At 39.6% G+C, this 26,296-nt stretch overlaps 1 protein-coding gene across 12 annotated transcripts in view; it reads left to right on the forward strand.

Annotated features, from left to right (window-relative positions):
• The window catches only part of FNBP1 (formin binding protein 1), a 141,659-nt gene that overhangs the window by 74,592 nt on the left and 40,771 nt on the right, over window positions 1–26,296 (forward strand). For all 12 annotated transcript variants that reach the window (XM_082468169.1, XM_082468166.1, XM_082468174.1 and 9 more), the window contains 2 exons: window positions 3,841–3,903; window positions 4,340–4,444. In XM_082468169.1, coding sequence (XP_082324295.1) covers window positions 3,841–3,903; window positions 4,340–4,444 — 168 coding nt within the window. The remainder of the gene's footprint in view (window positions 1–3,840; window positions 3,904–4,339; window positions 4,445–26,296) is intronic.

The raw sequence follows: 26,296 nt of genomic DNA on the forward strand, positions 1-26,296 counted from the left end.
CCTGCATTGGCAGGCAGATTCTCAACCACTGCGCCACCAGGGAAGCCCTTTTTTTTTTTTTTAATTTATTTATTTTATTTATTTATTTTTGGCTGCACTTGGGCTCAGTAGTTGGGCTCTAGAGTGCAGGCTTCAGTAGTTGTGGCGCACGGGCTTAGTTGCTCCGAGGCATGTGGGATCTTCCTGGACCAGGGATCAAACCCGTGTCCCCTGTATTGGCAGGAGGATTCTTAACCACTGCGCCACCGGGGAAGTCCCTGTCATTGTCATTTTGCTTTAAGTTAATGTTTGCCTATTTTAGGTTCCCTGTGATTTTTTATCTCAGCTACCTCTGGCCCCCAGGAAATTTCTAAAAAATTTTTCAAGGCTGATTTTATTTGTATAGATTTTACCTGTATATTTTTAAGGTTCAACCAAAAAATTGAAATGAAAGTAAGTTTAGCTGTCACCCCAGATACCATCAGGCATTTTTAAAAGGTCTATTATTATGTTTGAAGAGAAACTAAAGCATCTTATTACAGGAGAAAGCAAAGAGCATTTTTCTGGGTCTCTAGAGATGGCATTTCCTGTCTCTCCTCTGACAGGAGAAAAGAGCTGTGATGACTTCACTCCGTGGCTCCAAAAGAAGTGCTTATTATCTTTTTCCAGAGAACAATTCCTCTTTATTTAGGGCTTGGAGACACACTTTTTAGATCCACACTTGCTATCTGCCCAGAGAAGAAATGTTTGACCATTGTTTGTTAGTAAACAACAAACACATCTGGCAAGCTGGTTGGTTTGTTTAACTTTGTAACTGTTAAGATAGCTTTTCCGATTAAAGGAGGGAAGATGGAGCTGGCTACAAAGGACCGCTGCTATTTAGGTCATGGGATACTCAGGACTGTCAGGAGGGCTTTTGTTCCATCCGTTAGTTTCCTAAGGGGTCAGGCAGCACAAGGTTGTTTTTGTGTGTTGCAGGCAAATCCATTTTGGAGGAACACATACTAGGCAAGAAAGACTGGAAGGAAAATCAGTGACACCTCGATTTTTTTTCTTAAGCTACATGGAATGCAATCGCAGGTGTAGTTCTCAGATCATTGTTTCGGTCCCACCGAATTGTGGTGTCATGGGGTGTGTCGTGACAGGAGTCCTTCCTGGCAAAAAGCTCACCAGTAACGTCAAGCAAGGTCCACACCGTGCTTGAAAAATAAATTCATATTTATTTTTGAACCTTGGAATGAAGAAGTGACAAGAGAGTTTACTATGTAGTAGATTTTCAATAAAAATCATCCCTCGTGCTTCCAAAAACATGACCTTTTTTGGAACACTATTGTCTTCAGAGAAGATTCCTTTGCTAGTAAAGCCCATTCCACCTTTCCTGTGCCGTGTCCGTCACTTCTCCATGTTCTTTGTGTGCGTTTCCTCTCCATCAGGACGGCCCTGGCTGTGAGGGAGCTTTCGTTTTGTGAAAACATTCATTTCAGAGTTGCTGTCGAGTTGGAGCGGAAGCTTAGAGCCCAGCTCTGAATTGGGTGCCTAGGTTTTCTTTTTCTTTTTGTGTCTGTCTTTGAATCTCGAAGTAAGATTTGAGGGAATGGAAGTATCTTTTCTGCAAACTGCAGAAAAGCTGCAGGGGACCAGCTTAGGAAATGGGGCCGGTCCTCTGGACTGTTTGGGACAATGACGAGGGACTCTCAGGGCCGAGGGGCACAGCTGAGCCTTGATCTCCCTCCTGAGCCGTCTTTAAAACGATATATGTGGCATTCAGAAAACCTGTACTTCCTCCAAAGCTCCCTAACTCTGCTCTCAGCTTACCTTACTCCTCCCGAAGCCCGATCCTCTCTTGCTTGTTTATTCCTACCTTCAGCTCCATCTCTTTTCAGTCCTATCCCTGTATCTATTATGAGACTTGAAAAATGAAGCCCCACGGGGCTCCTCTAGACCAAAAAATTGCTAGATGGATAAACCTTGCTGTCAAGAGGCGCTTAAAATGGTGAAACTTGACCTCAGAAGAGAGACAAGAAAACATTCCCTTATAAAGGAACACTGTTCTTAAAAAAAAAAAAAAATCTGATTTTGTCTCCTTCTCTCTGGCCTCCCAGGAGTCAGCTACCTTTTGTGACTCGGCTAAGCCATAGGCGCTGACGACTGAGAGAAAAGGCTTTGAGGCTGTACCAAGGGGACCTCTCCGTGCCTGTCCCCCTTTCACCGTGCCTTCTCTACAGCACACCCCTCCCAGCCGTGCTTACCTCGGCGGCCAGAAAACAGACAGCACATTCAAGCCTAGTCATTGAGGGAAGGCCATTTATTAAAAGGAGCATTTACCACTTGTGGAAAGGGCTCAGGAAAAGCAGTAAGGGATGGAGCGGTACCCCCAGGCTAATCACGGTGGGGAACTGCCGTGGCCCTGGGTCTCAAAGGGCAAGGCAGCCTTGTAGGAACTTCAGAGATCAGCTGCAGGGGCGCTGCCTGACCGGAGCTGTGGCCTTTGGTCAAAGGACCTGGCCAGCCCCTGGCATCCTAGCGAGGGAAAGCTGCAGATGGAAATTCACGCCCTCTGATATGCCAGAACCCTCTCCGTGGCAAATCTAACGGAACCAGAGGGCAAGGGCTTCTGTTCACGTAGTCCATGCAAGTCTGAACAACCTTGGAATCACCCGGACCCCTCCGTATCTCACAGCCCACATCTGATCTGATTTGCCAGCAAATCCTAGTGGTTTTCCTGATCAAAGGACACCCAGAATCTGAGCCTCTGTCACCACCTGCACTGCTATCCCATGGTCCAAGTCTCCATCATTTCCAGGGTTGGAGAGAGACTCCCACCTGGAACCTTCCTTTACGGCATCTACAGATCCCCTGCTCATTCATACAAAAAGCCTACGAGACCCTGCACAGGCTGCCCCTTTCTTCTCTGACCCCATCTCCTCATATTCTTGAGGCTCACCTTGGTCTGGCCCTCTGGTGTCCTTGATGGTCAACACCAAGCACATACCTGCCTCAGGGCCTTTGCAGATGGCAGGGAGGTGAATTTTAAGTTTTAAGAAAATCTAAGTAATGGAAACATCTATCCACACAAAACTTATACAAATGTTTGCCAGCTGCATTATTCATAATAGCCCCAAACTGGGAACAACCAAATGCCCATTAGCTGGTGAATGACCAACAAAATGTGGTATAGTCACCCAAAGAAATATCACGCCGCAATAAAAAGGAATAAAGTACTGATACATGTGATCACGTGGATAAACCTTGAAAACATTAGGCTAAGTGAACATTATGAAATAATGAAGGCATGATGTGAGTCACAAAAGACATCATATTGTACGATTCCATTCATATGAAACTTCCAGAATAAGCAAATCTATACAGACAGGAAGTGGTGTGGTGGTTGCCTAGGGCTGGGGAGGATGGCGGGTGACAGCTAAGAGGTACGGCGTTTCTTTTTGGGGTGATAAAAATGTTCTAAAATTGACTGGTGAGGGTTGCCTATTTTGTGGCTATACTAAAATCCATTGAATTGAACAATGTCAATGGGTGAATCTTTTGGTATAAGAATTACATCTCAAAGCAATTAAAAATAAAGATCAAAGTGATTGCCGTCTTAATAAAGCATTCCTGTCATTTTTACAAGTGGTGTATGTAAGTCTTAGCATTCAGTATTATTATAGCTAAAGTTTGAAAGTGAACTCTTGACTATTACTGTTTTCATTTCCCGTTTATTTTTTAACTCTTAAATTTCTCTGGCATGCACATGTTAGATATTCAATATTTAAATATCATTGAAGTAGATGAATTTTTCTTTTCTCAAGTGTTAATATGAGAAAGAGGGGTTACTAATTATGGGTGTGTTCCCCCCTCCAGCACTTTCACGACGGACGGAAGGCACAGCAGCACATAGAGACTTGCTGGAAGCAACTAGAATCAGTAAGTGAAAACCCAACCACTCAAGAAATGTCTTTATAGATTTTCTCGTTTGAATTTAACTTAAGCTTGAATCAACCAGTAAGTACAAAACAAACAGAGACACTATTTATTGTCTTTAGAGATTTTTATAATTTGAATTTAACTGGTTTCTAGAAATCATTACTGAAAGTAAAATGTTAAGCCCAAAAGAGTTCAAGCAGAGTCTTTTTCTAAAAATCATATGGAAAGAACAAAGATTAGACAGTTTGGATGGAAATAAATGTGGATTTTAAAATAACTTCCTGAAATGATGACACGGAACAAATCAGTTTGGAGAAGAAAGCTTTCGGGGTGGGGGGGGGGTGGGGCGGATGTCGATAAAATTACATCTTCTCATAAGAATCTCATGGTTTCATTAAAAATTACTTTCCCCGCCACCATCTTCCTCTGCTTTTAGAGTAAAAGACGTTTTGAGCGGGATTGCAAAGAGGCTGACCGAGCCCAGCAGTACTTTGAGAAAATGGATGCTGACATAAATGTTACAAAAGCAGATGTTGAAAAGGTAAGGTGAAAGTGAGGGTCTTTCTTTCATTTCCCTTTTTAATGTTCATCACGTATCCTCCCAGACTGCTGGTCCCCAAGTTCTCCTTTCTGCTGCAACCACAAAAGGCCACTTTACTTGGGATCATTTTCATGTTGTGTCAACGGAGGGATGTTGGCGGTGGGGTGTCAGGGAGAGAATCTAAAATTTGGGGAATCTTCGGTGTTATGATTTGAGCAGTTTGTTGATCTATTTAGTCATCAGGACGATAACACAGAGACTTAGACCATGAACATACCTTAGGGGGTGGTTTCCGCAGGCTGTGGTTCTCTCTTAATGGCTTTTCAAGGAAAAAGTCAGCCTCTTAAAAGCTGGAGCAGACTGTCCAGTGCCATGTGGAAGAGCTCGCCGCTTACGGTGCTTCTGTTAAAAAGATAAAGAGATTCACACGAGTGGCCTGTGTTCTAATGGATTCATTCAGGTTGCTAACAGGTTGCACTTGAAGGCTTGCATTGGAGAGTCCTCCCGAAAGCTTTTCCCGAAATGGACTTGTATTGGCAATTAGGAATATTATTATAAAGCTTGTACTGTGTCTTCCTGTGGTTCCCTCTGTGTTTTTTCCCTGGAAGTTAAAGTTTCTTTTTATAAAAGTCATCAATATTAGTGTAAACAAAACTAGGCTGTTAAATAACAGTATTCATTCGTGACTGCCCAGGGCTATTTTGGCATTCACAGACTCATGCTTTACATGGGGGAAAACCCTGCATTTTTGTAGATTTCTTTCACTTTTGCCAGATTATTTGGAGTTGAATTTGCTCAGAAAATAGTGTGAATTAGTTATTTATTGCCCAATTCTGCCAAATTCCTTGCTTAAAGCCCAGGTATATATTAGTATGCCTTCCTCTAAAATTATCTAATATATTAGAAAACACATTCTTAATGTCTATATTTGATCTTGAGTGGAGATATTTACTTTACCAAAAGATATATTAATTTGCTGGTAAAGTTACCATAAATTTGTTATAAGTTCTCATAAAATATTAATTCCCCAAAGTATTTAATATGTTATTCCATTAAAATAGATTGACCCAAAGTTTATCAAAAAAACATTTGGGGTTAAAGGAGGTAAAATCAGTATGTGTGTCCCAGAAACATGCCTGGCACAAAGGTATGCATTCTGTAGCAAATATTTTATTACCCTAAATGTAAAATTGGAGTGATTTTTATTTATTGAAAGACTTTTTAAAAGGCATTACTATTATGGCCTTTTCTTAGAAAAAAAGCTATCTATCCTTGCTCATTGTAGAAATACCTGAAAATACAACCAAATGAAGTGGGAGAAAAAAATTAAAACATCCAACTACGGTTAATAAAATACCTTTCAGAGCCTCCAGCATTCCTTCCTGGTCTCTAAACAAAGCTTTTTTTTTTTTTTTTTTTTTTTTGGCCGCGCTGCGTGGCTTGCGAGATCTTAGTTCCCTGACCAGGGATCGAACCCGTGCCCCCTGAAGTGGATGCACGGAGTCCTAACCACTAGGACTGCCAGGGAACTCCCTCAGAGCCTTTTCTTTAAAAAAGATTATGTATACTACACATGTACAGTGTAAAGAATAGTAACAAAGGGAACAGCTGCTAATCCACAACCTGTCTTAAGAAATAAAAATCTTATTGTTGCCTTTCAAGTCTCCCTTCCTAACTTCATCCTTCTCTTCACCCTAGAGGTAAACTTTATCCTTAATTTGGTGTTAATCACCTCCTCGCTTCTTCATAGCTGTACCGTAGGTGTCTGTACCTCCAAAGAGTTTATTTCATAATTTTGTGCCCTTTTCACCTTTATAGAAACAAAATCATACTTTCATTTCTTTTCTTGTGACTTGACTGTTTTTCATTTGATATTATGTTTTTTACTTAATCATGTGGACTGTAGAGCACATAACTTTTATATATTAATTTTAGAGCCAGATGCTTGCTAAACTCTCTTTTTATTTCTATTTTGGGGTTTTCCGTAGAGACAGTCATAACACCAGCAAATAATACAGTCTTATTTCTTCTTTTTCAATCTTTATGTCTTTAATTTATTTCTCTTATCTTGCTCTGCTGGTTATGACCTCTATTATGCTGACAGTAGCAGTTATTGTGGACTTCCTTATCTCGTTCTAGGTTATAAAGAGAGTGCTTCAAATGTTTCCCCATTAAGCATGATTATAATATACACTTTATTGGGCTAAGGGACTTCCCTTCTTTTTCTATTTTGCCAAGAAGTTTTTTGTTTTTTGTTTTTTAAAAATTTTATTTATTTATTTTTGGCTGTGTTGGGTCTTCGCTTCTGTGCGAGGGCTTTCTCTAGTTGCGGCAAGCAGGGGCCACTCTTCGTCGCGGTGCGCGGGCCTCTCACTATCGTGGCCTCTCTTGTTGTGGAGCACAGGCTCCAGACGCGCAGGCTCAGTAGTTGCGGCTCACGGACCTAGTTGCTCCGGGGCATGTGGGATCCTCCCAGACCAGGGCTCGAACCCGTGTCCCCTGCATTGGCAGGCAGATTCTCAACCACTGCGCCACCAGGGAAACCCCAAGAAGTTTTTTTTTAAAGCTTGACTTAATATTGAACATCATCAAATACCTTTTCTGCTTCCTTTAATCCATTAACAGGTAGATTACATTATTAAATTTTCTTGTATTGAACCAAATTAGCGTTCCTGGGACTAATATAACTAGGTTATGATGTATTTTTTTTTAGACAGAGCTGACTTTATTTTGTTAACATTTTAAGATTTTGCATCTATAGTCACTGAAATCGACCTGTAATTTTTCTTTCTTGGCTGTTCTAGCTTTTGCTTTACTTCTTTTTAGTTTTGGAGTGTTGCCCTTTATTTTCTGGATAATATATGTAAGATGAAATTAACTGTTCCTTAAATATTTTGTAATACTTTATTGTGGGAGAGTTTCTAACTACTGATCCAATTCCTTTATTATCTTTTCTTTGGTTGATCCTGGTATGTTATATTTTTCTAGAAATATATCCATCTCATCCCAAGTTTTCAAGTTAAGTGGCCAAAAGTTGCCCATCATATTCTCTCACCTTAATTTTTTGCTGCATGTATTGTGTGTCCCCCTTATTTATTCCTAATATTATTTATTTATACTTTTGGGGGAGGGCCTTTTTTTTTTAATCAATTCTTATTTATTTATTTATTTATTTGGCTGCATTTGGTCTTAAATGTGGCATCCGGGATCATCGTTGTGGCATGAGGGATCTTTCGATGCGGCACGGGCTTCTCTCTAGTTGTGGCACGTGGGCTCCAGAGTGCACAGTCTCAGTAGTTGTGGTGTGCAGGATTAGTTGCCCCACGGCATGTGGGATCTTAGTTCCCCGACCAGGGATCGAACCCATGTCCCCTGGATTGGAAGGTGATTCTTAACCACTGAACCACCAACGAAGTCCCGGGAAGGGTCTGTTTTGTTTTGTTTTGTTTTAATAATGTATACATTTTAAAATTTTTATTTATTTATTTATTTTTGGCTGTGTTGGGTCTTTGCTGCTGCGTGCGGTCCTTCTCTAGCTGCGGTGAGTGAGGGATACTCCTCTTTGCGGTGCACTGGCTTCTCATTGCGGTGGCTTCTCTTTGTTGCAGAGCACAGGCTCTAGGCGCACGGGCTTCAGTAGTTGCGGCACATGGGCTCAGCAGCTGTGGCTCATGGGCTCCAGAGCACAGGCTTAGTAGCTGTGGCGCATGGGCCTAGTTGCTCCATGGCATGTGGGGTCTTCCCCAACCAGGGCTTGAACCCGTGTCCCCTGCACCAGCAGGCAGACTCCCAACCACTGCACCACCAGGGAAGTCCGAGGGTCTGTTTTTTTTTTTAAAAAGGACGTTAATGGTCTTCATCTTTTATTTGTTTGTTTGTTTGTTTGTTTTTGGCCACACCGTGCAGCATGTGGGATCTTAGTTCCCCAACCAGGTATCGAACCATGCTCCCTTCAGTGGAAGCGCAGAGTCTTAACCATTGGACTGCCGGGGAAGTCCCGAGGGTCTGTTTTTTAAATCATTTTTTATTAGTATTTTACAAGAACCAGAAGTTATCTTTATGGAACTTCTTTTTACTTTCGATTTTATTTATTTTCTTTTTCTTCTTCTTCCTCCTCTTCCTCTTCTGTCAATATCTTTGGATTTATTTTATTGCCCTTTTAAAAATTTCTTTCTGCAGATGCTTTCCTCATTTCAACTTTTCTTCTTTTCTAATATAAGCATTTAAGGAACAAAGTTCCCATTTAAGTACTGTTTTATTTGCAACCCATGAATTTTGGTATGCAGTAGTATTATTATTATTCATTTTCAGATATTTTTCATTTCTTTTACTATTTAGTCTCTCCACTAATTTATTTGGAAGCATATTTTTAAATTTCCAATTGTATGATGTATTTAAACTTATCTTTTTGTTAATGATTTCTAACTTAATTGCATTGTGGTTATAGAAAGTCTGAGTTTGAGACTTTTACGTTTGTCGAGACTTGTCTTATAGCCTAGTACAGGGTCAGTTTTTATAAATGTTCTCTAAGTAATTGAAAAGAATGTGTATTTTCCATTTCTTGGTTGCAGAGTTCTACATTTTTTCATTAGAGCAAACTTGCTGATTACCCACATCTTCCCATCATTAAGGATTTTTTGTCTGCTTGTTGTAATGTATTTTGATAGAGATATGTCACTTCTTTGTGCCTCACTTCCCTTGTCTGTAAAATGGGAACACAGAAGGAAACGATTGATGCAAGTGTTGGTTGAGATAATATGTACAAGATACTCAAAGCCATTTATGGCAGTGGCCAGTGATCATTACATTAACTATTGCGATGATAATGATGAAAGATTTGTTATTTTCTGTCCATTTTGCTTTTCCATTGTAAAGCTGTTTTATTAAAAAATAAAGTTTAGAATTGTAATGTCTTCAATGTGATTTAATTTTTCACTGATATGTGGTGACCTTCTTTCCACAGTCATGCTTTATGCCTTGAAGTCTATTTTACCCAACATAAACCAGCCTTTTCTTTGGGTCAGCATTTGCCTGGCAAGTCTTTCCCATAGTTTTAGTCTATATGTTTCTTTGTTCCCATATTTAGATGTGTCTTTTGTAAATGGCATATAGTTGGATTTCTTTTTAATCCAGTCTGATGGTCTTTACCTTTCACCTGGAGAGTTTGGATGGATGTATACCATCTCATTTTATTTCTATTTGTTTCACTTTTTCTATGTTTCCTTCCCCCTTTCCCTGATACTCTCTGTTTCTTGCCTTCTTGGATTTTTGAAAATTGTGTTTTGTTTTCCTCATTCCATTTTCTCCTCTACTGCTTTGGAGATTATGTATTCTATTTCTGTGCTTTATTTGGTAAACCTAGACTTTTTTTTTTTTTTTTTTTTGGCTGCATTGGGTCTTTGTTGCTGTGTGTGGGCTTTCTCTAGTTGTGGCAAGCGGGGGCTACTCTTCGTTGCGGTGCGTGGGCTTCTCATTGTGGTGGCTTCTCTTGTTGCGGAGCACGGGCTCTAGGCACGGAGGCTTCAGTAGCTGTGGCACGTGGGCTCAGTAGTTGTGTCTCATGGGCTCTAGATGGCAGGCTCAGTAGTTGTGGCACACGGGCTTAGTTGCTCCGCAGCACGTGGGATCTTCCTGGAGCAGGGCTCGAACCCATGTCTCCTGCATTGGCAGGCAAATTCTTAACCACTGCGCCACCAGGGAAGTCCTAGACATTTTAACATATATGTTCAGCCTAACTATAAAGAAAATTAAGGTCTTTACTAGTGTCCACCCAAACAACTTTAACTAAAACCAGCTCCCTCTTAACATTGCAATGTATTTGTGAATATTTTTGGTTCAACTGCATTAATTTTTTTTTTATAGTTCTGGAAGTATACTTTCTATTTTCTTTATTCACCATTTCTTTTTGTACCTGGGGTCTTATTCCTTCTTCCCAAAGGACACCTTTAGAAGTTCCCTTAGCAGAGATTTATTCCAGTAAAATCTCAGTTTTTGTTTGATTGGAACTGTCTTTTTTTCACTTTCATTCTTGAAACATGATTTCTCCATGTGTACAGCCCTAGGGTGATTGTATTACACCTGGAGGGTCTTATGCTACCATCTTTTTTTGTTTGTTTGTTTTTGTTTTTTTTTTTTACCATCTTTTGACTCCCATTTGTAGTTGACAAGTCCCAGTGTGTGAGAAGCCAGTATAATTGTTAATCCTTTGAAGATAATCTGTCTCTTCTTTTTAGTAACTATTAAAATCTATTTTCTTGTCTTTTTGTCTTTAAAATAGGGGTGACTTTCTTTACCTTCCTTTTGATTCATCGGGCTTATTACCTCCAGATTGGAATTTTCTGATGCTTGCCTATTCCTCATTCTATTGTTTCCATTGGAACTCTGATTATAAGGCATTAGTTAAAATATCTACTCTATGTCCTCCATGCCTATTAAGCTATATTTGTATTTTCCATCTCTTTGTCTCTCTCTTTCTCTGCTGTGTTCCATGTAATTCCTTTAGATATAACTTTCATTTCAGTAATTCTCTCTTAAGCTTTGTCTAATCTGTGGTTTAACATGTCCATTGAGTTTCTAATTTCAGTTGTTACATTTTCATTTCTAGAAGTTCTTTATAGTTCTCTTTAAAATCTATCTAGTCATTTGTTATTTTCTTGTTGCTTTCTCACACCCTTGTACCATATTTTACTTCTTTAAACATACTAAACACACTGACTTTATATTCTCTATTTGATTAATTTCAGTATCTACAATTTATATGGGCCTGTTTCTTCAGTTTGTTGTGTCTGCTGACTTGTTTATGGTGACTTGTTTCCTCCTATATTTTTGTCCTTTTGTCCTTTCTTCTATAATGCCATAAATGCGTTGCTGAAAAACTTTATGTTCTGCAAAAAAAGCTGCTAAAAATAATGAACAGGACTTAGGGGAAAATAGGCTTAGAAATAGATCACTCAATACTTACAGAACTTTGTAACCAGAGAACCAACAAAACAACAATCCTAGTAAAACAACTAGTATTTGAATTGAGTATCACAGTCCTTGTCCTTTAAGATGTAGGTCCTTCTGAGTCTGAGGGCCTTAAGACATGTAGGTCCTTGGAAGCATTCACTTTCAGCAAAATGAAAAATCTGATCCTGGCTAAATACTTCCTGCACTTATCTGTCGTTCTGCCACAGGTGGAAATATCTTTCCAGATTTTGCATTCGTAGCTTTACCAGGTAGTTCAACAGAATGAGTATTGTAGCAGTTCTTGAAGCCACTGAAGCAGCCACTAGTTGCAATTCTGTAGATTTTTAGCCTTTTTCTTTCTTTCTTTTTTTAAATTGAAGTATAATTGACGTACAATATTATATTAGTTTCAGGCATACTTAGCCTTTTTCTTAAAATCTGCATGACGTTGCTAAGGCTTACCTGTGATTGCTTCGAAACATTAACTTACTGTGAAAAATTGCATATAGACTGACAAGCCTTCTGTGTTATACCAACATCATTGCCTTATATTTCAGTCACATAAGAAAGTATGTCACAGCAGAAAAACATGTGAGATTCAAAACAGAGTGTGTGTGATTATAAATGTGCGTTTCTTGGAATTTCATCTCTGGCCTACATTTAAAGTGGGTTCTCCAGGGAGTTGGCATTACCTGGGGTCACTACCAGGCCAGGACTGCATCAATCTGAATTTCCAGCTTGGGGTTGGGGATCCACACATGCTGTGTGAGTTCTAGTCCTTTGTGATTGAAAAATTTCCGGGATGACTTTTTAATTTTCCTCCCTCAGGTCAGATCCAAGGTAGTTAACTTAACGAACGTGCAATTGCTGGGTCCAGTTGCAGCTTTAGGACTTTTGGAAGGTACTACCAAACTGAATTGCTCTCCTCAACTATTTTAATATTTCCAAGGATGTATTATTATTTCTTATACGTAGAGAGTCATTTTGTTATTTTTATGGAAGTACTATTTACCTCCTCCCTAAGGATGTGATAAATTACTGGATTTTAGCATCACAAATGTTGAAGCTCATAGAGCAATGTCTAAACATTGGAATTCTTAAGTTATTCTTAAGTTATTTTGCTTATGGGTATCACTTGAAGCACTATAATTTCCCCAAAACCAACTGTGATTTGATTGTTATATCAGTTTTTGCATTATCAGCAGTGAAGCCTCTTGTCAGTATCAAGCTGAAAGGATGCAGTGTTTCAGTTCTTATGGATACTTAATGTAATTTCCCATTTTGACTTCTAATAGCCTTCAGATCTAATATAAATGTCTTTTCCTCCAGTTTCTGCCCATGATTAAATTATCCAATTGTATTCAAGATCACTCCCCCTCCTTTTTCCAGCAGTCAGCCCCACGACACTTGGAATGCCATGCCTGTGTTTACAAAGACATTGTAGCTGCTCCCACCATGAGTAGGATGGACTTTCCTAAACTACGCTTGTGTTTGATGACACAGCTCATGGGAACTATATGTGCATGCATCTTCTAAGCTGCGTAGGATCTGGGTAGGAGCCTGATTTTCTTCTTCTCCTTTTGGGAAGTTAAATGTTCCGCAGAGGGATTGGCTCTGTGTTCAAATTGCCTAAATCTGCTCGAGTCCACGCTTTTGCTTTGTGTTCAGCATCAGTGTGTGGCCAGATGTTTAGTCATTTGCTTACAAGAGGGTATTTGTTAGCCTTGAGGCACCCAGTTTAACTAAATGTAAATTTATACATAGAAAGTAGACATAAGAAAAAAAACTGACAGTTTTACCTCTGGGCCAGTGAACATATTTGGATGTTGTGAGGATGCCATGTGCCTTAGAAGAACGATGGGGAAAGAAAATAAGTTCAATGGAATGGTTTTTATGCCACTGTCAGAAAGCTTTGGATTTGAAGACTTGGAATGAGTTGTGGTGATTTGAAATTAGTGAAGCTGGCTATGTCAAAGAACCAATAGAGGTTGGAATAGGTCATCTCATGGCTCGTGACCCATACGCTCAAGTTGAAGGTAAAACCAGACTTTTTTCCTCCTTTTTAAGGAGATGGAAAAGATAGTCCTTACTATTGTAATATTGAGCAGTCAAAGGACTGCAAGGGAACATGGAAAAATCAAACCATATTATGTCTTACTCAAATATAGGAGTCTCCTGTAAAAAAATTAAAGCACTGAGGATAAGGTGGAAGTATTCTCTGCTGTCCAGCCGTCCACCTTCCAGACCCTCCTCAGAGGTGGTCACTCTCGCCATTGGTATGTGTCCTTATAGACCTTTTAAAATAGGTTTTTATTGAGGTGTAATTTACATACCATAACGTGGCCACATGTTACGTGGACAGCTCAATGAGTTTTTACATATATATGAAATCGTGTGCCACCACCCCAGATAAGGAACATTTCTAGGACCCCAGCAGGCTCCCTGGAACCCTCCCCCCACCCCAGAGTTATTGTAATAATAATAATAACTGTTATTCTTACCTCTGACATATATTCGTTTAGCCTATTTCTGTACTTCATACAAATTATATAATACATATTCTTCTGTTTGACTTCTCTAACTCATTATGATGTCTGTGAGATTCATATTTTTGTCATGCGGGTGTGGTCCGTGTTGCCATGTGGTGCCCACTGTGTGGATGTACCACAATTTATCCATTCTCAGGTTGGTAGATGTTTGGACTGTTTCCATATTGAGACTAAATTAAGAATAAAGCTCCTAAGGAAAAAAAAAAGAAGAAAAGCTCCTGTGAACATTTTTATACATGTCAGTTGGTGGCCATGGTCTCTCCGCCTTGGGTGTGTACCTGAGGTGCAGTGGAACCCTGGGTCACAGGTGCGTATTTGGCGTGATGCGCTGTCAGAGCTTTGACAAAGTGGCTGTATCAACCGACACACCTTCCGCAGCTGCTCCTCACCCTCATGGAGGGTCGGTATTTTATTTTAGCCTTTTTGATGAGCATGGAGTGGACTCTGGTAGTGGTTTTAATTTGCATTTGTATTTCCTTGATGACAAATGATGTTGAGCATCTTTTCGTATGCCATTATCCACCATCTGAGTAACCTCTTTTTTGAAGTGCCCAAATCTTTAGCTCATTTTATTAAAGAAAAAAAATTTTATTTAGGGGCTTCCGTGCTGGCGCAGTCATTGAGAATCCGCCTGCCAATGCAGGGGACACAGGTTTGAGCCCTGGTCCGGGAAGATCCCACATGCCGCGGAGCAACTAAGCCCGTGTGCCACAACTACTGAGCCTGTGCTCTAGAGCCCGTGCGCCACAACTACTGAAGCCCGTGCGCCTAGAGCCCATGCTCCACAAAAAGAGAAGCCACCACAATGAGAAGCCCATGCATCACAACGAATTGCAGCTCCCGCTCGTGGCAACTAGAAGAAAGCCCGTGCACAGCAACGCAGCCAAAAATAAATAAAAATAAAATAATAAAACATTTTTAAAAAAAGGAAAGAAAAAATAAAGTGCAGTGATTTAACTGCATTCAAGGTCAACATTAAAATATATATATATATATATTTATTTATTTATTTGGCTGTGCCAGGTCTTAGTTGCAGCATGTGTGATTTTTAGTTGCGGCATGGGGTATCTTTAGTTGTGGCATGCGGGATCTAGTTCCCTTACCAGGTATCGAACCCGGGCCCCCTGCATTGGGAACGTGGAGTCTTAACTGCTGGACTGCCAGAAAAGTCCCTTTAGCTCATTTTAAAAATAGATTTTCTTCTTTCTGGCATACAGGTGCTCTTTATACACTTCGTATATGAGTGTGTATGTATATATGTGTGTGTGTGTGTGAGTGTGTACATATATACATATGTATGTATGTATATGCTAATACAGTTATCTTTACTTACCCCCAATAAAGCCTTTTCTATGCCTTTAATCGATATGTGGGTCATCTTTTATTTTAAAATTTTCATCATTGCTATTAAAATATTGTTGTGTGATGGAAAAAGCCTAGACAACCAGAATATTATCATTTCCAAGTTACACATCTTTAAGGATCAGGCTTAGAAATACAGAGAGCCCAGCTCTCCGTGGCCCCATCTCTCAGAAGCCCAGTGCCATCAGATTGGACATGATGCCAAAGGACCATTTAAACTCTTGATGTATTCTCGATTTGGGGGGCCGGGGGTAGAGTATAGTGTGTAAAGAGGTGGGCAAGAGACTACTTTTTAACGGAGTCAGTATTTCAAGCTTTATAGAGTTTGGAGGTTACTTGTGAAGAATCAGAATGCTAAGTAGCCATTAATTTATTTTATTAAAATGTTTCTAGTAATTTTTTTCTTGCAGTTTGCTTCCGCTTGGTATAGCTTTTCATCCAACTAAATTCCGAAGTTGTCTATTTCTTTTTTTTTTTTTTAACATCTTTATTGGAGTATACTTGCTTTACAATGGTGTGTTAGTTTCTGCTTTATAACAAAGTGAATCAGTTATACATATACCTATGTTCCCTGTCTATTTCTATTTAAACATGGGCCCCCAAATGTGTTACCGTATATACGTATTTTTTAATTTAAGGGAATTCTAATGGAATCACGATTTCATGACCTTATTGTCATTTTCAAAAAGCATCTAACTTGTTGACAGCATTCCTGAGTTGTGAAGTGTTCCCATCCATTCATTCCCTCACCCATTATTTGTTGCCTATGCGCTGGTGAGGTGTGGTGGTGGCATAGATACCGTCGAATCACACAATCCTTGACTTGAAGGAATTTGACTTTCGTTTTCTTCCTAATACTTAGTGACTGTATGGTGAATTTTCCCATGTGCTCCCTACATACTTCTTGAATGCCATTTTGGTGACAAACACTTTAAAGTCGGGTTTTATCTGTCGCTGTGCTTTGGAATAATAACATGCTAGACAAATGTGGCTGAGAGGCAGTGCCTAATCTCTGCTTTCTGATAATGCTGCAGCTGGCTAGTGTGGTGCTGGGATGAAAAAGGAAAAGGTTATCAAAATGAATGGAATGTGAACTAATATTTCCGAACAGAGAGAACAGTATTTTCTAAATGCATGCATTAAACTGAGTTCATCCATGTCAGGCAATGAATAATTCCTTTTCTCTAATTCGCCCTTGCCTTGTGACTGTTGGCTCTTACATAATTTCTAAATGCAAAATAGGATATTGTTTAACAGAAACTGCAGTTCGTGGTTACAAGTAGCTGCAGAAATTGTTAGTGAGCTCAAGTTATGGTTTTTAAACTCTGGCATCAATTTCTCCTTTTCTTACAGGTCTAGTTTCATTTAAATTGTGTGATTCTTTGACTGCTAACGTCTTCATTTTCTGGGCAGTTGTTTGCCGTCAAACAGTTAACTTGGCTTCTTAATTCAAATTCATTGCAGTTCTGAGTGTTGACTAACCAGAAGAATTCTCTATACAATGTGATAAGTTGCCCTGCTTGGCCTAATCATGAGTTTTGCTGTATAACCCGATTTAAGGAACTGTTTTAAAAGTTAAATTAAATTAAAATGCTGACCATGAGCCCTTAGAACAGTGTATCCATTTCTTAGGGAGTTTGCATTCCATTTTTGTGTGATATTATGGCTTCCAAACATAGTTGGCTTTGAACATTATTAGCTTTTAAATTCTACATAGATGCCCCTATCATGAAGTAGAACAGGACATTCTGAGTCATTTATGAATTAAGGTAGAATTCCAAGAAGTATGTGATAAAACTTCACGTTTCTAATGACAATAAACTATGCATGCACTCTTTTTATGTCATATATTACATAATAGAATATTTTAAAGAGAAAAATACAATTTTAGTAAAGAACCTATGTCAGTGTTAAGCAAGAATGAAGGAATTTACTTTGAATGATTGTCAGTTTGATAATTATCTTGATAAAACAAATGAAATTTACTAGTTTAAGAGGTTGTCCTCAGTTGGAATCAGGGAATGCTTGCTCTGTGAAGCACAGGCAGGACAAAGTTGGTTCTGTTCTAACTGAAGCCAGCTGAGTAGCAGAGTGTTAAATTTTTTTACCATTTGGGGAAACGTTCTCTAGCAAGATGACTACTTTAGTTATTGTACGTATAAGGAACTGTACTATTAAATTTTTTCTCTGCCCTTGCTGTAACCATGAGGTTGACATCTTTATTAAACATGTTAATATCTTTGGGGCTTTCCCCAAATTTGCTTCATATCAAATGTCTGACTGGTTATCTGAAGGAATTGTTCACTGTAACAATTTAGAAAACAATTTTTTTTTTTCAAAAGAGGAAGTGGTTTGTATGAATGCAGGAAATAAATTTCGCAACGGCAGCTTGATCTTTTAGTTTAAAATTGTTTTCGTTTGCAACAAGAGAAAAATGTATAGAATTAAAAATGGATATCGTTGCTGTGACTATTCTTTAAAAGTGGATCAGTGTTCAAATCAAAGATTCTAGAAAAGTCATCTTTGTTATCCTCTTGTTTATATCTGTCCTGTAAGCAGTCATATCTGTAGAGTTTATGTTTTGTTTATTTTGCTTCTCAGTGTGCCTGTATTAAGTGAACATCCTGGATGGTTTCGGTTGTTTTGATGCTTAATGTTTGTCCTGAGTTAATACGGATATGTTTTCTTCTTTTTTTTTTAAATTTTATTTATTTATTTATTTATTTATGGCTGTGTTGGGTCTTCGTTTCCGTGCGAGGACTTCTCTCTCGTTGCGGCAAGCGGGGGCCACTCTTCATCGCGGCGCGCGGGCCTCTCACCATCGCGGCCTCTCCCGTTGCGGAGCACAGGCTCCAGACGCGCAGGCTCAGCAATTGTGGCTCACGGGCCCAGCCGCTCCGCGGCACGCGGGATCCTCCCAGACCAGGGCTCGAACCCGTGTCCCCTGCATTGGCAGGCAGATTGTCAACCACTGCGCCACCAGGGAAAGCCCTGTTTTCTTCTTTTTTGATGCTTCACATGGGAAATGGAATTTAATGGAAATTTTCCCCAATTATCAAATGTGGAATAAATGAATTTATATTTGGAAACAGGACACAACTTTGAATATTAGTAGGATGCGTTGTTTTTCTTTTTAAGGCTGTGACACTCAATATTTAAAAAATGAATTTGTGATAGGAATGTTGAAACATAAAATTATTTACTGTGGTTAAATGTTTCACATACAGGTATTCTTAACGTTGCATTCAGCTCCCAGTTTTAGTTCATTTGCTAGAAATTACTACAGCCTCTATGTTGTTGACCTTAATTTTCGCTTCTTTGCTTTGGAAATAAGTGGTTTTTACACAGCAAGTGGAGTTTGGGTAAACAAACATTTAAAAAGAAACAGGAAAGTCAAATGTCAAAATCTCAGAGCATCAGAAATGTTGGAGGGTGGGGTGCTCCCCAAAGTGCATGTATATAAAGACCAAATACTTTTTCTTTTTTTAATTTATTTATTTTTGGCTGTGTTGGGTCTTCGTTTCTGTGCGAGGGCTTTCTCTAGTTGCGGCGAGCGGGGGCCACTCTTCATCGCGGTGCGCGGGCCTCTCACTATCGCGGCCTCTCTTGTTGCGGAGCACAGGCTCCAGACGCGCAGGCTCAGTAGTTGTGGCTCACGGGCCTAGTTGCTCCGCGGCATGTGGGATCTTCCCAGACCAGGGCTCGAACCCGTGTCCCCTGCATTGACAGGCAGATTCTCAACCACTGCGCCACCAGGGAAGTCCAGACCAAATACTTTTAAAAGCCTCTTCAGTGAACTTTTTCCAGTATGCATTATGTTACTTACATGAAAATGCTAACACGAGAATCCATCTTAGCTTTGCTTTAGTACTCCTAACAACTAAGCCTTTAAGTGAATGTTCAAAATAGCAATAGAATGAAGTAAGATGTTAGGTCATTCCCATACCCTAGATCTGAAAATAAAAGTGAATTGAATAAAACATGAATACAAATATTCATATTATATGAATATATGAACATGAATATAAAATAAAATAAATAAATGATATTTACTTATTTGAGTGTGTGTGTTTGTGTGTGTGTGTGGCTTCAATACTTGGCATTTCCTTTGTGCCCCTCATCGTTCTAAAGGCTTTTGTACGGCAACTCATTTAATAAAATATTTTAATTTTTACTGATAGTAAATGGTCTATCTTGGCCAGGAGCTGGTTGATAATATTTTTTTAAATTAATTCATTAATTCATTTTATTTTTGGCTGTGGTGGGTCTTCGTTGCTGCACGCGGGCTTTCTCTAGTTGCGGCGAGCGGGGGCTACTCTTCGTTGCGGTGCGGTGGCTTCTCTTGTTGCAGAGCACGGGCTCTAGGTGCGCGGGCTAGAATCGCGTGCCCCCTGCAGTGGAAGCCCAGAGTCTTAACCACTGGACCGCCAGGGAAGTCCCCGATTAAGTATATTTTAAACATCCTAGACATTCTATTAGAGTATTTATTGAACAAATAGTTCAGAGCATCAGTAAGATTATAATGAATACCTTTCTTGAGGGCCTTGCTTAGCAGATAACGAAGAGATAGAGAGACAAGGAAAACTCGAGTCAGTTGCAGAATCAGATAATGTGTATAACATGCCAAGCTGCGGGGTGAAGATATTCAGAGCAGCAGTAGATAAAAAATGATTAATGAGGTACATCATATGTGAAATCACCTGGTCTTATGACCAGCAAATACTAGGAGCTTAAAAGTTGCTCATAGATTCTGCATCTGAAAAAGCTCCATGTGGATTACAGGTTGTTGGGATAGGGCTGAAGGAAGAATCAGGACTTGAGTATGATGGATGGGTAGAAATTGAATGGATAGAGCAGAGAGGGAGCATCTGAGATGGAGAGAACTTCATCTCAGGCATTGCGGGAAGCATGCTGCTGATGTTGACAGACAGGGAGTTGAGTAGGATCTTGCAGAGAGGTGACATGAGAACGGACTGTGAAGGATATTAAGAGTGAAATGGGAGAATGAATGTGATCCGCATGAAATGGTACTGAACCTACTTCTCAAAAAACTTACACTGGGAACGTGTTTTATTTTTTTCGAAGAGGGTTTCAGTCCTTGCCATAATTCTTTTATCCCTTTATAGATAAAAAAGGTAAGGCTATACAGTGTTAAATTTCCATTAACCTGGGACTTCCCTGGTGGGCCAGTGGTAAAGAATCCACTTTCCGCTGCAGGGGATGCGGGTTCTATCCCTGGTCCGGGAACTAAGATCCCACATGCCGCGGGGCAACTAAGCCCGCACACCACAACTACTGAGCTCGCGCACCTCAACTAGAGAGCCTGCGTGCCACAAACTACGGAGCCCACGCGCTCTGGAGCCTGTGTGCCACAACTAGAGAAGAGAAAACCCGCACACCACAACTAGAGAAAAGCCTGCACTTCACAACTAGAGAGAAGCCTGCATGCCACAACAAAGAGCCTGCACACCTGAGAGAAGATCCCGCGTGCCACAACTAAGACTTGACACAGCCATAAAAATAAAATTTAAAAAATTTTTAAAAATTACCAGTAACCTAAAATGGCCATGCTGGATGTGGGAGAGCTAAGACTGAAGCACATTTCAATGAATTCTTTGTGAACTCAGTGTCCTTACCAGTGTACCGTATGATTTCACTCCTGGTTTATATTAAACGAGCTCTTTATTGTTAACCACTGCTCTTGCCTACAGAACCAGGCTGGTGATAATGGGCTGGGATAAGGTGATAAATAGCAATTGACGTGAAGCCTCAGTATATACTAGGGGCCCAATAAGGAGAGGTGGGTCCAGGGACCATCTAAAGGGGGCAGCCATGTCTTCACTCACCATCTATCCACACAACCAGAGACATGTACTAAGGCAGGCCAAGTGTTGTTACTTCTTGCATATTCCTCCTTTCTGGGTTAAATTCCCTCCTTTCTGAATGATAGGTGGTTTTTATTTTTTTCCATAAGGGTTTGTGAGTAGTAAGTTCTTTATTTGTCTGAAATGTTTTTATTTTGTCCTCACTCTAATGTGATGGTTTAGTTAGGTATAGAATTCTAAGCTGACAATGATTTTCTCTAAACATTTTGAAAACCTCATTCCATTGTCTTTTGTCATTCATTGTTCCTTTTGGGAAGTTGGCTAACTACTTAATAACTATGTTCCTTTTGTGGATATTTGACTGTCCTCCCTAGCTCTTAAGACCTTATCATTGCCTTTGGTGTTCCGTGGCGTCACTGTGATATTTCAAAGTACAGACTTTTTGTTTCTTATTTACTCTGCTTAGGGTTCATTGGGGATTTGTTCCTTTCATAAATGTAGGAAAAATCTCAGGTGTTAACTCTGCAAATATGCCTTTCTTTCATTCTCTTGAATTGTTGGTTCTGGGGCTCAGATATGTATGAAACTTCTCATTCTATTCCCCATGCTTCTTAACTTCTTTTTCCTTCATTTCATTTCTTTATCTCTATATATCACACTTTGTGTAACTTTCTCAGCTACTTCATGAGTTCTCTTCAATTATTCTATTATTTAACTGATCTATTAAGTTTTTAAATTTCAATGAGTGCATTTTTTATTTCTGGAAGTTCCATTTGGTTCTTTCTCAGATATACTTCATCTTTATAATGTCTTTCATTTTCTTGTGATTTCTATTGCTTCTTTTATTTCTTTAATCCTTTTAAATGTTCTTGTTTTGTATGTTCTTTAAATTTTTCTTTTAGCTCAGGTTTTTATAAAATTAATTAATTAATTTATTTATTTGTTTATGGCTGCGTTGGGTCTTCGTTGTTGCGCACGGGCTTTCTCTAGTTGTGGCGAGGGGGGCTACTCCTCATTGCGGTGCACGTGCTTCTCATTGCAGTGGTTTCTCTTGTTGCAGAGCATGGGCTCTAGGCACGCGGGCTTCAGTAGTTGTGGTGCACGGGCTTAGTTGCTCTGCGGCATGTGGGATCTTCCTGGACCAGGGCCCGAACCCATGTCCCCTGCATTGGCAGGCAGATTCTTAACCACTGCACTACCAGGGAAGTCCCTAGCTCAAGTTTTTATGGTGATAGTTTTTCTCTCTACTGTGTCAGCTCTCACGGTGGTTTATTTCCTTGTGCATTTATGATTGTTAATATTATTATTTTTTGTATGAGCATACCTTCAACAGGGATGGTTTTTTTCCTCTGGGAATCCCTTAAAAGCAGGATTGTGGGTGTATCCCCACTCCCATTAGGGTTTTATATTTATTTTGGCCAGACAACCTGGGGCCGATTTTTATGTTAATTTCTTGTGGTGGAGATTCTTGCAACACCTTTATGGTATACACAGGCTTAAGGTTTTGTTTCTCAGAGGACACTCTTACCCCACTTCATCCCATAGCCTGATACCTAATCAAACTTCTTTGTTGTCTTCTTTGACCACTAGAAGTTTTGCTAGGTGTTGCCCAGCTTAAAGAACACAGAGAAAAGTAGTACTGTGGTCAAAATTCAGGAAGGGCCTGTAATCTTTTATCTTGACCTATTAATAATATATTACTGAAAATAACATCTGTAAGATTTTTAGTATTAAACATTCCTGATTAAACATCTATTGTGACTTGGGTACTAAGGATGGACAGCTGCTCACCAAACACCTCAGATTTCTCTTTTTTTTTTTTTTTAAACTGAAGTATAGTTTTTTTAATAATGTTTCATGTGTACAGCAAAGTGATTCAGCCATAAATATATATATATATATATATATATATATATATAGATAGATAGATAGATAGACCTTTTCAGATTCTTTTCCATTATAGGTTATTACAAGATATTGAATATAGTTCCCTGTGCTATCTAGTAGGTCCTTGTTGTTTATTTTATATATAGTAGTGTGTATCTGTTAATCCCAAATTCCTAATTTATCCCCCTCCCCTTTCCCCTTTTGTAACCATAAGTTTGTTTTGTGAGTCTATTTCTGTTTTGTAGATAAGTTCACATGTCTCATTTTTTTTTTAGATTCCACATATAAGTGACATCATATGGTATTTGTCTTTCTCTGACTTACTTCATTTAATGTGATAATATCTAGGTCATCCATGTTGCTGCAAATGGCATTATTTCATTATTTTTAACGGCTGAGTAATATTCCATTGTGTGTGTGTGTGTGTGTGTGTGTGTGTGTGTGTGTGTGTACATATATATACCTCAGATTTCATGGTATTTCATTTCTTTCTCTAGGGTATATAACATGATTAATTTTTTTTACTCTTCTAAGGAATATATATGTTTTGTAGAACTGCATTCCAGAGTGCTTTCAGTAGTTTTGCTCTTGACAATAATGCCACAGCCATAGAGAATGGTGATCATATAGGCATCAACTTTCCAGAATCCAGGCTGTTCTCTTCAGCTGTGCATATATGGAACCTTGTGAGTGTCATATTTTGGGGTGACGTTACTTATTAAGGGGAGAAAGGGAAGAGAAAGAAATCATCAATCTCAACCTACTATAACTGAAAACTCAAGACCCTTACCAATAATAATGTGTTAGAAGCCAGGGAGGAGGAGGGGGCAAGTCTTGGAGACCATGATTTATATTTTACCAAGATCTCTGAGCTCATACCAAGTTTGTTTTCACCAGCTTAACTTGGAGGTATGCCAGCATCAAGAGCAACCATATCAGCAGTGGCTTCTGTTTCAGCAGAAATTGTCACTCACCTTCTAATTCTACTTTTTAAATAAGGCAACTGGGGTATAGGGAAACAGAAGGCCTTTTCTAAACTATTTAGCAAGTGAATGGCCCCTGAGGGATTGAGATGCTGGTCTCATTTTGCTATCTTTCCATATTCTCTCCTATTTCAGCACCAAAGTAACCTACAATGCTGGGACTAGAAGTTGTAAGCCTGTTTAAAAAAAAAAAGAAATCAGGAAATTGCTGGAATATTTCAAGCATATTTCTTTGGTTAACTTATTTTGAAGTTTTTCTGTGTTCTGTATTTTAGCTGCCCTTACAATTTATCAAAGACAGACTCATTGTTTTGGCAAGTCCCCGGCCTGGAAGTCTCCAACAAAAACTCACGGTGCTCTGTCTGAATAGGAATTTTTAGATGCATTTTAGTCTTGAACTTGAAAATGTATTCTAGATGCAACAGTTTGCTGGGAAATTGAAACAGTGCCATTTATCATACAACAACATTACTCCAGACAGAGAACTTTTCCGTCTCTTCCTTTGTTAATATCCCTCCTACTATATCTTTCAGAGCAGTGTGTGTGTGTGTGTGTGTGTGTGTGTGTGTGTGTGTGTGTGTGTACCTCAAAGGCAAGCCATACCTCTTCAATCTTTCACTGTTTCTGGAATTCTGCATTAGAATTTGCCTCTTTCGCTAAGCTTTTTGGCAAAATAAACTAACTTCATCACTCTTTTCAGAAGTGATCATTATTAATGTTTTATTTTTATAATAATGAGATTATACTGTAAATACTGTTTTAGAAACTTGAAAAAAATTAAATTATATATAGCTTTCACTTTCCCTTATTAAATACTCTTTCACATTATTTTTCTTCCAGGCTACACAATAGTCCATCAAGGGTATGACATATAATTAACCAATCACATTACTGCACATGGTCTCAAATTTTTAGCTATTATAAACAATACAGTGTGGATATCTTTTGTGAACACTGAAAATTATTTCATTAGGATAAATTCCCAGAAGTAGAATTGCTGGGTCAAAGACTAGGGTGAAATCAGTTTTACTCCTAATCATTGACAAATCATAGAGAAATTCAGTTTACCAGTTAGAAGTTTCAGGGAGTCTCAATAGATTGCTGTTTTTCTGGTCTCAAAAATACCTGGAGGAGGACTTCCCTGGTGGCGCAGTGGTTAAGAATCCGCCTGCCAATGCAGGGACACGGGTTTGATCCCTGGTCCGGGAAGATCCCACATGCCGTGGAGCAACTAAACCCGTGCACCACAACTACTGAGCCCGCGCATCTAGAGCCCATGTTCCGCAGCAAGAGAAGCCACCACAATGAGAAGCCTGCGCACAGCAACAAAGAGTAGCCCCCGCTCACTGCAACTGGAGAAAGACGGCACGCAGCAATGAAGACCCAACGCAACCAAAAATAAATAAATAAATAAATCACTTTAAAAAAAAAAAAAAAAAGTACATCCTTTATTTAAAAAAAAAAAACAACCTAGAGGGACTTCCCTGGTGGTCAGTGGTTAAGATTTCATGCTTCCACTGCAAGGGGTGTGGGTTTGATCCCTGGTCGGGGAACTAAGATCCCACATGCTGTGCGGTGCTGCATGGGGCGGGGGGGGGGGCGGGGAACGACACACCTAGAGAATAGGTCACAATATCCAGTGGCCCCTACCTCTCTTGTATGCTGTGAAAATGTGTGCATTTCTTCTCTTTAACCTGGCCACGTCCAAAAGAAAAGGTGCTCCAATCATTGGAGCTACTGGTGACTCTGAGACTCACCATCTTTGCCAGCTGTTGCTTGGGGATCATTGTAATGTGGTGGTGTCATTTAATGATGTCCTTGCAGCTGTGTTCTTGGAACTTTCCAGTGAATTTCCCAAGGCTGCTCTACCTCCTCTCAGTGTTATCTCAGATCCCGCTCCACCAGGGAAGGACACTAGGTTGTCACTATTACCAATGTTTACCAGAGGGTGGAATGTGCAGGGACTTTTAGTTTCTAAACCTTACAATTCTGTAAATTTGAATTATTTACAGCAAGCATATTTTTGAAATTGGGTGAAAAAAGAACTAAAGATGGAGAGAGGCCAGATAACCCAGGTTATTAAATTCGTAGGTTTGATTTTATCCACAATATTAAGTCAGCGGCTCAGGTAGTTGCAGAGGGGTGAATCGAGAGCCAGGTGCCCTGCTGGATTCTTGCAGTGTCTCCAGCCCAGGCTCTGTGCCGTTTTGGCTGGATTTCGGGGCTGGTGGTCAGGCCATCTGCCCCCTAAGTGGAGCTGTTGCAGGTCACTGGCTATTGGATAATAAATATGGACAG

Source organism: Balaenoptera physalus (genome assembly GCF_965194825.1).
Source record: "Balaenoptera physalus genome assembly, chromosome: 7".
Classification (NCBI taxonomy): Eukaryota; Metazoa; Chordata; class Mammalia; order Artiodactyla; family Balaenopteridae; genus Balaenoptera; species Balaenoptera physalus.